The sequence below is a fragment of the Camarhynchus parvulus genome, chromosome 4A (genome assembly GCF_901933205.1).
Source record: "Camarhynchus parvulus chromosome 4A, STF_HiC, whole genome shotgun sequence".
NCBI classification, from domain to species: Eukaryota; Metazoa; Chordata; class Aves; order Passeriformes; family Thraupidae; genus Camarhynchus; species Camarhynchus parvulus.
In genome coordinates this window covers 19,624,820-19,637,328 of record NC_044600.1, presented here as the reverse complement: position 1 = coordinate 19,637,328, position 12,509 = coordinate 19,624,820, and the positions used below count along the sequence as shown (strand labels likewise).

The 12,509-nt window shown below is 35.9% G+C and overlaps 1 protein-coding gene across 5 annotated transcripts in view; it reads left to right on the top strand.

Annotated features, from left to right (window-relative positions):
- Positions 1-9,403, top strand: part of RPGRIP1L (RPGRIP1 like) — a 42,027-nt gene extending 32,624 nt beyond the window's left edge. For 2 of the 5 annotated variants that reach the window (XM_030967402.1, XM_030967404.1), the window contains exons 19-23: positions 864-1,047; positions 2,566-2,650; positions 4,600-4,733; positions 5,429-5,578; positions 6,988-7,575. In XM_030967402.1, the coding sequence (XP_030823262.1) occupies positions 864-1,047; positions 2,566-2,650; positions 4,600-4,733; positions 5,429-5,565 (540 nt within the window). In that variant the 3' untranslated portion in view covers positions 5,566-5,578; positions 6,988-7,575. Of the gene's footprint in view, positions 1-863; positions 1,048-2,565; positions 2,651-4,599; positions 4,734-5,428; positions 5,579-6,987 lie in introns of all 5 variants that reach the window. The other 3 variants (XM_030967403.1, XM_030967405.1, XM_030967406.1) reach the window with 3 other exon arrangements.
- The last annotated feature ends 3,106 nt before the right edge of the window (positions 9,404-12,509 follow it).

Genomic DNA, 12,509 nt, shown 5'->3' with positions numbered 1-12,509 from the left:
GTATCCAGTGTGTTCTCTTTGCTCTTTGAAGAATATCATCATTGAATGCTCACCTACATATTCCAGTTTTGGAACCATTGTGGCTTTTCTTTCTTCCCAGAGTAACTTCAGGAAATCTTTGTGACTCTTTCTCTTGAGTCTGACATGCCCACCTAAATAAAACTTACTAAAATTTATCTGTACATAAATATTCCAGACTTTGCAGAACAGTATGAAACCATTTCATATAAGGAATAGAAGAATGTAATTTCAGTTAAAGATAATAAGAAAAGGCTACAGTGAAGAACAACTGGGGTATTACTTTTATTATCACGTTAAAATTAACTTTGTACGGTGTGTTTGACTTAACTAGGAAGGTTCACTATATGAAGTTGAATTCTTTACAAATACATTATTACATTTTATACTTAACAATTTTGTGATTTGATGGATTTTAATTGAATTGTTTGTAGTATAGTCTGCAGTAGGTGCTAACAATTCTCTTTTATTTGGAAAACTTCAGTACCTTGTATTACTGACAGTATTTTAAGCAGTTACAGGATCACTTTGCTGTGCAGGTAAAAATGATGACAGCTGGAATTTGTGATTCAGATAGCATTTTTACCTAAAGATAACCAGCAGACTATGACTACTACAAAAATGTTTTAATCATTGAATGGAAATCAGTATCTCTTGCAATAACAGTCTTAGCTACAGACCCTGGAGCTTTAGATACTCATTTTGTATATGTCCGTCAATCAGTATTAATCATATAAAAAGCTGATGATTTACATACATATAAATATATATGTATGTTTGTTTTGTGTTAACACTTAAAGAAAAAAAATTCATTTGTATTATGTATATATTTTGTTTTTAAATAGGAAGTTGAAAAAATCCAGATTAAAATTACATCACTTGGTCTTATTGAGTCACGAATAACAGCAGATGAAACAATACAGCAGCTGTTTGTAGAATGCAGATTAAACAATTTCCTTGCAGAGGAGACCCCACTGTCACTTCCCAAACCACCTAGTGGTCAGAGGATTCACTATAACTATAGCACTGGTAAGTCTGATGTATTTCTGAGCAGGCTTGGTTCTTCTCTTAAAATCTGTCTTATAAAAATACCTGCAATAAAGCCTACTTTCTATATATTATAGTTGCATTTCTCTATGTGCCAACTCTATTTGCCTATTTTCCAGATATTTTGGGAAATACTAAAAGTGGTTTTTAAGAAATGAGGTAAGTATGCAATTATCTAGTATACAATGAAATGCTGAAGGAGGCTGGTATATAAAATGGTAACATCACAACATATTTAAATATGCTGGTAGTGCATAAATTTCATAATTAGACTATACATAACTAAAATCTATATATTCTTTTTAGAAGAGCATGATGATCTAATTTTTCTATCAGTTCATGATGATACATCTTAGCAAAAGAAAAACATTCTAACCTGTACATCTAAAACTTAGTTGAAAAGAGAGAATATGTAATTGGACTTCATCACTACTTGCAAATACTCGGTGTTCTTTTAATGACAACTTTTTAATAGGAGAACTATTTCATCCTTGTTTCATACTAATACATTGCCAATTAATACTTTATATTTACACTACTGGTATACATAAAACTATTGTAATAATTTAAAATTCTCTTGTTAATTATTTCCCCAGCTATGTCATCATATTTCAATTAACTTCTTCTTCCTGGTAGAATTTTCTTTCATTTAAGATTCAGCCTGAGTCCTTCAGTCTTGGACTTTTAGCTGAGAGTATTCTGTAGTGGGTGAATCAGGGTTAGGGTTAGGGTTATTGCTATTTGTGACAAACCCTTAGTACAGACATTCAAATCAAGCATTCTTTTAAAAATAATTACATAAAAGTGGCTTTGCAGAAATGGTGTCTTAGTCAGATCTTTAAAATTGCTACCATCTACAAACCTGATTTTAGAATGCAACTTCCCAAATAAATCACTCATTTAGATCTTCCTCTTACTCATAGACTATTGGATTGTTCCATGTGTAGTTGAAGACTGAAATTAATCAGAAATGTCACATCAACCACTGCTATGTTGGCATTGCCCACTTGAGAGGGAATATAGATGACAGATTTTCTCCAGCCCATTGGTCTGAAGGTTTCTTCTGTTGAAATACTGTGGCAGGAAAGGAGGATTGAATTACTGAGGCTGTCAAAAAGGATAAGCACTTTGCCATACATTCTCATTATCTCTAGCTTCCTTAGTGGAAGAAAATACAGTAAATCACTTCAAATACAAAGCAGTAAAGACCCTTTTAAAATCATGGCTGCTATTGTCGTTAATAGAAAGTGGCAGCTCTGTGACGTGCTTAGATGCTGCTTTTGTATCTTTTTTGGCAGTGTTCATATAAACCTGCCAGTGACACACCATTAGATCATGATTCTAACATTTGATTCTAACGTTGTTTTTCCTTAGAAAAGAAAATGAAATAAACATTTATTTTATTTTGTTCTTTTCTTCTAATAGGTGAAAAAATGTTTTTTTCTTCTAATAGGTGAAAAACAATTGATAACCAGGTTTATTAATTTATTTACTTTGCAGCGATAAATGTGGATAAGGAAGATAATCATGCAGAAAGAGAGTATCTCAAGTCAATTCTTCTAAAGCCAGATCTGCCTGCTGACAGGTACAGATTAATGCTAAAAACCTCTATTACAGGTCTTTGTAAAAAATCCTCGTGGTTTGTCTTTTTATTTGTCTTTACTGACAAGGTAACCCTAAGTAGTTAATACATAACTAACAAGAAAAAAATAATTGTTTCAGTTAGGAATGATGCCTGCATTGTGATCTGGCTACTGCTGGTCTTATTTCTTCTCTGAGTAGGTGCATATGGAATGGAATATTACAAACTTATCTAATGTTTGTTTAGTGCTATGGTTTAATTCTGGGGAGTTGTTTCTTTTGTTGATTTTTTTTTAAACAACTTTGTTTTACAAAATAGAGTTTCTAGATTCTATCATCAGTAGTCTATCAGTAATGAATTTGAAAAGCACATATCTGTGCAATGGTAGAGTAGTATATTTGTTGCGTTCTGAATTCAGAATACTAAAAGAAGTCTTAGGAACTGCAGGAAGTGTTCCTTGGCCCGAGAATTTAAAATAAAAAAAGGTATATGTGTGTATATGTGGATGTAGCAGACATCTATTATATGAATACATATGAGAAAGACTAGAAATTAGACTTATTCAATTTTATAGTAACAAATTTGTTCTTATTCATTTTTTTTCATTGAGGTAGCCATGTGTATTACTTGGAGAGAATGAATGACATACTTTGATTCTGTTTCTTCTTGAATATCAATATTCATTAAAATGGAACAACTATTAATTTAAAGATCCATTCAATTTACAGAAGACTAGGATACCTGCTGATTGCATTTGAAGCATCAGAGTAATTTGTAAATCTTACTCAGAAATCACTGATTCACTCCAAGAAGGAGAGAGTGATCTCTCTTCATTCCATATTCCTTATTTAGCATCTATATCAGGAACGTTGCTAAACATATTCTACCAAAGCATGTTTTACTAAGATTTAACAATAATGAGGATAAAATACTCCTTTTTATTTCCCTGACAGATAATTTAGTTGCTAAGGAAATTTCCCTGTCCAACCATCCAGGACCACTGTGGCAGTTTCACTTCACCACCTGATCTGGGACTGAGGTCCCTTGGCAGCTACAGCCCCCACAACTGTCCCAGTCAGACCAGTTGCCTTCACCAACTCCAGCGCAGTATAATAAAAAAATCAGGTTTTGGTGCAGTAATTAAATAAGACAATAACAGTTCAAGTTGGAGTCTCAGAGTAAGGACCCTGAGCAAAGGAACCCCTGGACTTTCACACCCTCACAGGACTTCTGGGGGTCATCGGCTCCTGCCACATTCCGAAATGTCCCTCACCTGGCTGTACCCAAAGTCTGGGAGTTACTGGCTACAGCCTATGTCTCTGAGTGTCCCTCCCCTGGCTGGGCCATGGGTCCCTGGGCCTTTGTTGTGCTAAGGGATAGTAGCTTCACAGCCTCTTGCCTTGGGCTGGGCTCCTCCAGTGCTCAACCTGCAGCTGCTCCTGAGCCACCTGCACTGGATTGATTCCTCAACACAGTGAAACAATAGCTGGTCTGTGTGCTGCAATTTCCCCTATAAATACTTAGATAACTATAGTAAATATTTTACAAACCTGAGGTAAGAATAAGGTAAAATAACAGCAGTGAGCTTTTTCTCAGAACAGAAGCATTCATCTCTTACATGTGCCATCATGTCACTACTGTCCCCTGTGTTACAAGTAGGTTGTTTCCTGCAGTTATCAGAATGTCTGGTTTGGCTTGTGCTGAAATTTCAGTTCTGTATTGAATAAATAGGAAGGCAGAAGTTGATCAGTAGTCCAGTTTCCCATTTTTTTGTATCAAGAGGACCACCAAGAAACAAAATTTATGGAAATATTCTGCCCATAACACCAAAGGTGTTTCTGCATGTTAAACTTGTAAAATAGTGTGGTTTTTCTTTTTTCATTATTTGTAATCTGATTTTTGACCCTTTTTGAAAGCAAAATACCTTTTTTTTTTTGTGCATGTGTGTTTAGCCTAAAATTTACAGTGGTCAGTGATCCTCCAGAAGATGAGCAGGATCTTGAATGTGAGGACATTGGGTTTGCTTATGTCAGTTTAAAAGAGATATTCCAGAAGCAAAGAGATATCATTGAGCAAGATATTGATGGTAAGTTTTAAAGATCACTTTCTTGTAAACTTCTGTAGCCTAAAATTCGTTGAATTTCTACTTTGATTTGCAGGCGTTACTGTGCAAGTAATTGTTTCAATAAGAAATTATTTAATACTAACTAATAACTTCCACATTTTTTTGCAAAAGTCTGCAAAAACTATCTATTAGTATTATTCCCTAAAGTTTTTTAAAAAAACCCCAAACCAAATAGCATTCTCACCTCATAGAAATTAGTTTATAAAACCTAAGAACTTTCAAGCTATGTCCACTGCTATAATTCTGTCTTTTCTACAACATCCTTCATTGTGGTATGACAATAAATATGTATTTTGTATAAAAATTTGTTTTGTATTAAAATTTTCATCAGCAATTTGGTATTACTAACGTCTGTATTTTATTTGAAATTACATTATATCCCCAAGTACCTCAGGTTTGTTTCCTCCATATGAAACATGTATGATACAATGTGAAATACTGGTGTTTTTGATTAGGAATCAGTTTTAGTGAGCACCCTTCTGTAACAGACTGACCAAACTCATTGTGACTCATTAGAGCAAGGTGATGTGCTTAAGAAGTGTGGAATCTTCCTTTTCCTAAGGTCATAGGATGCGTTTTTATAACGTTGATAAGAAGACTCAAGAAGGCTTTTTGGTCCTTTTGTCAGCTGTGAGGATAATATTCTCCTTCCGCAGTTTCCTGTTCCCCATGGCAGCAGAGGCACAATTACCAATGGTGCACTTTTCTCTTTACGTTTTCCTCTCAATCCTCTTTCCCCCTTGGGGTGAAGCTCGGTGAAGAAGCTGAAAGCACCTCTCTTATAAAAGAGTAACTCTCCTTTCCCAGTAAGTGAACTAGTTCAATGATTGGATGCAGAGCACCCATGTTCACAAGGTTCCTTTTGCAATAGCAAGAGTTCTAGTGAGCCCCAGCAGAATGCCAGGGAAATGTAACTTTACTACTTCTACTGTTGTGTCTAATTCCTGTACTTGCACAGTAGGGAGCTGAATAATGAGGGAAAAAAAATAGGCTGTCTTATCCATTCCCATTATCATGCATGATTTGAATCCATACTGTTGCTAAAATACTCAAATTGACAGGAACACGATAAGGAAAATTCTAAGAACCATCAAATTTCCATACTCTGGAAGAATAATATACAGATTTGGTGCATTTCCTGCTGTGGCTGAGGAACCTAAGCTTTTCTCCACCAATAATTTTTCTCCAAGTACAAAAGCTCTTCCAAAAATGTATTTTGTTCTCTCTCACTGGAAGATTGATTTTTGTTCTGGAATTTATGACCATATCTCCCACTATCATAATTCCCATTTGATAAGATTGATTAGTTAGGTAGACTTAATTCTTGAAAGTCACTTTTCACGAAACTCTTAAAATTCCTAATCATCATCTGAGAGAGTTATTAGGACCAGAAGGACTGAGTTTTATTACTAGTTACTGTAAGCTAATCATTACCATGTAATGACAACTACTGTAATATTGTGAGGAGCATTTCTTCCCCTAACTGTCAGACTAATTTAAACCAGTTTTTACTTTATGTTAATTATATACATGAAAATGATAATAATAGCTAGAAATACTTTTATTCTTTTTCCCTTCTGCATTTCTCCCCTTTCCTGCATATGCTGTACAGTTTTTTGGGCGTTTTCATTGCATCCATAACATATAAACTTTTATATTCTCTGAAAATTAAGATGTTTCAGATGATTTAAATTAATTTTATGTTAAAATATGTCAGATCATGGCAAAATAATATATCAGTATATTTTCTTAGATGAAGTAATTGTAAAAGGATTAATTCTTCAGATCTGAACACAGATGTCGATTAAATGTAAGGGCACAATAAACAGAATTGCTAAGTAGTGTTGTACACGTTCTCTGAGTTGGATATTGGTTTAAGGAAAAATAATAAACCTAGACACAGGGAAGTTCATGGGACACTACTGCATGAATATAAAGTCATTCTTAAGTTAGATACCAAACTTCCTTTATTCTTTTTGAGGATTGCAACCATATATCTTTCTTATATTTTGTTCTTTTCATTGCTGATTGTGTCAAAGTGGGTTATGTGAAATTTGAAGCAAGTGAATGACTAAGCAAGAAGGATGAAAAATATTGTAGTCAAAACATCTAACAGTACATCTCAGAGATAATAGGACAGTATAAGAAGTGAGAAAATAGAATTAATGCTATCTTCTGATATAATTAACTATGATTATCCTGCTCTTCTTTTAAGATAAAAGGATACAGTCCCCTGAAGTCTGCTCTTGAAGTTGACAGTTCACTGAGTGATTTGTCGAGGCTGATTTGGACCCATCCATCATACACAGCGTAGAAAAAGCATTAATTGCTGTATTTTTACTTAAAACTATTCCTATGTATGTAGATATAAGTTTAATAGAATTTGGAAAATCTTTATTTACATATTGTGAAAAATAATTATTTCATTTAAACAATTATTATATTGATAGTTTCCTTTCTAAATTAATTTCAACACAAATTCATTTATTGGTGTATATTCTACTTCTAGGAGTGATTAATTTCCAGTAACCTGAGGGCATGAACTGCAAGATTATTTATTTATCTCTCCCTTTTTTTTTAGCATATGCTAGTTGCTCTTTAATCTGTCCAAAAACTAAAGAAAGCTATCAAAACAAAAGTGAAATCTTAAGTTGAATACCTAATGCTGTTTTCTTATATTTCCTTTCTAGTTTTTGATTCACAAGATGCCAGTGCAGTAATTGGAAAGCTCACAGTGACAGTGGAAGCCCTCAATGCACTGCGTTCAGTCCATGGGGAATGCAAAAATAAGCTCCCAGTGTAAAGATACAAAAATTAGATCTTTATCATTCTCACAGTATACTTAATGTAAAATGTATATTAAAAAGATGCTTGATGTCCAGATACAAGGTTTTGTACACTTTTCAGTCTGTTTTCTTTTTTTTTAAGGTCCTTGCTGAATTATACTTCAGGCTCTCGACACTTGATAGTGTAAGAGTCTAAGTTCCAATGAAGTTTGGTTTCAAATGCAAGCTTGCTTGTAAATTATCAGATACCATTTGGGGGTATTTTGTCTAAGGAAATAAATGATGGTGAACCTTCAAACAGAAATGCTTGTAGATTGTTACTAGCAGTAGTTCTGTCACAATACTATGTCAGAATACAATAATTCCTGTTAGAAGTGACCTCAGGTGGTTTTTAGTCCAGTCACTGCAGGATTAGGTATTATGTTAGGCCATGTTGCTCAGGGCTATATCCAGCCTGGTCTGAAAACTTCCAAGGACAGGCACTGTTTAACTGCTCTCTGCACAACCTGTTCCAATGCCTGACTGTTCTCATAGTGAAAAAAGGACATGCATTTCTACATTACTTCAATCCAAATTGAAGCCAAAGCTAGATCTAAGCACATGGAGCAGCTTTCGCACTTAATGCACTATCTAATAATTTAATTTGTTGGGTTTTTTTTTTTAATTCTAGGGATGGCATGTTTATCATTTGTTTCAGCCATTTACATTTTGCACAGAAATAAAAATAACAAAGCATTTTAGCGTTGATTTTCATGCTTTGCAATATACCATCACATTTTTATCTAATTTTGTAAAGCAGTTGACAAAAAATAGATGTTATTGTTATGAAAGTGGTTTGCTCAGGTAATGTTTCTGTAGATTTCAGTGGTAAACAATTTGTTAGGGTTTATTCCTTGGTTCAGAGCTTTTTTATATTAGGCTTAGATTATTTTAAGAGTAAGGACAGCTGCAACTGTGCAAGACATGTCTTCCACACAATTAGCAATTATTTGTTTCACATTTTTATGGAACTGTCATTCTTGTTAAATGCAGAATTATTTCCGTATGTATTAAAGTCACAAGAACTGAACGATTCTGGAAAAAAAGTTGCAAAAATGTAGTCCTTCTACTGCTACAAAAAAAAATCAATAAAGTAAACTCTGTTTTGCTTGTTATAGACAGTGATTATTCTGATTACCTACTTAAAAGTATAAATAGCTACACAAGCTGACAGCCTTTGACTTCAGTGGTAATGAACAACCAAACTTCACGATAACATGAGGAAGAACTTCTTTACATTGAGGGTGGCAGAGCACTGGGACATCTTCCCAGAGAGGATGTGGAGTCTCCTTCTCCAGAGACATTAAAGACAAAAACCTACCTGGACACTTCCTGCGTCACCTCCAGGTGACCCTACATTGGTGGCGTGATTGGACTAGATGATCTCCAAAGCTCCTTTCCAACCACCAACTAACTATTCTGTGAATTTATTTCAAATCGATGCTTTTTATTGAGGATAAGTAAAGGTAAGAGGTTGATGTAGCTGGGCCCGTGAAATTTGCAGCTACTTAAAGGGCTGTTGCAAGTACCGTGGAGTCAGCCAGACTCCTTTCAGTTGTGGCAGTGTAGAAGGGGCACAAAAGACAGACCTTGTGGTTTCAGTGGGCTCTGGTAGGGTTTTGGGGAGAACTTGTTCCCCAGGGGCCTGGTGTGCCGGGAGGGGATGCGAAAGGGGACAGCAGGGAGGGTGTGGGTCCGGCTGGACTCCATGACCCTTCCGACTCAGGATATTCTAAGTTTATATGCATAATGCATTTCACAAATACTATGGATCTTGAACATTCCTTCTTTAATAAAGTTCAAAGATGAAAGCAAATATAATAATAAAAATATACAGTATTAATATGTCTTTTTCTTGGAGTTTTTTTTCTCCCCAGTTTTGGCCACACTGTCTTTGTCTCCTTTTATTCTCTTCAGTACTAGTCATTGTCACAACTTTGCCATTTTCTCTTTCATCCTGCTTGGTGCACTTCACAATCACTTGGATATGGCAAATTCAGGATAACTCCGTGCAGTCTTGAATTGTGCAGTTTGATTCTGATAGGGAGAAAAGGATAAGTCTGAAGGTACTGCTAATAAAGAAATTGTTAACCCGTTGGACTCTGTACTGTATACTGCTATGCCAGAACATGGTGCATTTAGAGAAATAGAAACTTGAGTTGTTTACATTGTGGAGGAAATTTTAAAGAACTTCATTTTGCATGCATCATGAATCAATTAAAATACCAACAAACTATAAAATAACACAGAATGCTTGAGAGTAAAGCTGTTTTATGACAACAACTAGTATAGTTCAGAAAAGCAGACAAATTTGTCATGGCAAGGTTAGAACAGAGACAACCTGATATAACGCTAAATTGCCAGGTAGTCCTCACATAGGGTAAAGAAAGATGGTATTCCTTTCATTTCTTCATCTCTATTTGATAAATATTCGTAACTGCAGTGCCTGTTGGTACTGTAAAGGCATACACATCTGTACGTTCTTCAAACCTGGTTAAACGAATTTTAAAGTCAATGTGGAACAAAGCATTCCAACAAGGACATGGAAAGATTCCCAAGTGAACAACCTGCCTGGCAACCTGCCAACGTAAGGTGAGGTAGATTTGTTGCGGCATACTAGTGATGAGAGACTTCTGCTGATGCTTCAACAAACTATCATGTGAAACATACTTGAATACCATCCTCTCTGGCAAGCAGAAAATGGGGTGAAGTTGATTGTGTGTGCTGGTCTACTGCCTTGTTACTGAGGAGTAGGTTCATCAGCAAGCACAGAGGGTAAGGTGGTGCACTTGAGCCTTCAAAAGGGAGTAGAGGAGATGGGCAAGTTCATACAAGTGAACTCTTCTCAGGGCACAGTGTGGGAAGATGGGAGGGCAGGCCCCCACCCCACAGGTGGAGAATAGATGCTCTCCATTTTTGTGCTCAGACTGCAGCCAACAAGGGTAACTGATCCAGACTGCTCCCCTTCTCTAGTTCCAAGGGCTGGCCAGTCCCCAGTCAGACTCAGTGAGCAGGACTGTCCACAGTTCGTACCTCACATTAAAGTTGGTACCTCACGTTAAAGGCTGAGTTTCTTCAGTCCTATCAGTCCACAGACTCATCAGATTCAGAAGCTTCATGATGTGTTTGGGGAGTAGGTTTGATTAACAGATTTCCACCTGAAGAGACCAGTTTCCTTGCTTTGTGGAATATCTCAGACAAGAGATTTAGGGTGATAATGGTCTGATGCACCAGAGTCTTGTAGAGGGGAGGTGAAGTGTGGGTTCTTGTCATCTATTGCTGTGAAAGTAAATCATGAAGGAGAGACCTACACAGGCATGTGAAGGTTTGGCCAGAAAACCTCAAACTGTTGTTTCCCAAACTTGGTGATTCACTGAGTTTTAGATTAGGTTTTAACACATTTTAAACTTCTGGTGGGCATTTCTGAATTAAGAAGAACTAAGGTAGCTATATGTGAAGACGCTGTTGCTTGCATGGTTGTAGTCCAATGAGGTCAATTTGTCCCACCATTTGGAACACAGTGCAGGAGAGAGTTTCGTAGACTTCACTGGTTTTAGCTTTCTTAACCTATATACATTTAAGATATTCTTGCAGGAATAGTTTGGTTTGGTAAATTCCTGTTATTAGAGGATCCTGAAGTATCCTAATATTGCGCTTACAGCACATTTTGAGACCGAAAGCAAGCATTGGTTTTTGCAGAAATGCAAAATGCATTCAGTTTCTTAAAGACTCCCAAATTTTTTAACTTCTAACACTAACTCACCACCTCTGGAAAGCCAGGGTGATCATGAAGTAGACTGTTGTTCACTGGCAAAGGAGTAACCGGAAATGGAGGATTTCCAGAAAGGTCTTGATGCCTAAAGAAAAAACAAGCCAATGTACAAAGGATGAATGTCCACCACATACTGCTGATCAGAGTACTGAGACTTAACTCTTGGGCTGTAATGGTAATATCCAAGAGGACAATTGATGTAATGGTAATATCCAATGGCAATATCCAATAGGACTTACATGAAAAATAAAGATAAAACAAATGAAATATACCCAAAGGTTTAATTAATGAGGAATCCTCTTATGAGCAAGCACAAAAGGGTACTAGATTTCACCATGGGAGTTCAGCTTAAATACTGAATCTGGGGTGTTCAGACTTCCATTATAACAGGTTTATAACTGTGCATTCATATGTAAATGACAGCTGCTTGTGCATATACACACAAAAAATGCAGGTGTAAACTTGGTGGGGTTAAAAAAATACTCGTCAGATTCAGTTCCCCAATGACTGAAAACATTGTTAGTACAAACCCCAGGGTTCAGTATGTTCTCATGGTCCTGGGTATTGCAGAAACAAAGTATGGAAAATTGAATCTAACTAATCATCTAGTATCTCAACAACCAAACATTATAATTAACTGCAACCTGTCCCAAGTCCTCGGTAAGGATGCAATAGCAAGATGCTGTTTTGATGAAAAACCTTGAAATTGCTCTACCACATCAACTCACTTTCTTTATACAATTTTTTAAAAATTATGATCATAAGGATCATAAAGTTCATTCACAGGTGATCTTTGTTACCTGTCTGCAGAAGACTCTAAGTCAATATGGTGTTCAAAACCATCTGTACAACTGTCTAGTTGTGGTGAGGGAGAACTCCCTGGAAATAAGACAAGAGCATATAGACTATTCAGTTATGACAATTCATTCACCAGTTAAAAACCACAGAAAGTGTTTTGTGTCATCTGTAGTCTCCTAGTAAATATAAGGTAGTATACAAAGGTATGGTGCCATTTTATGGCAGATAATATCATCATCTTACAGCTTGAAAATGTTCATTTCTCATTTATTCACTTAGAGAAGCACAAATCAGGCTTGTTGAAGTAATCAAGAACAATATCGTCACCCAGTTACAGACACA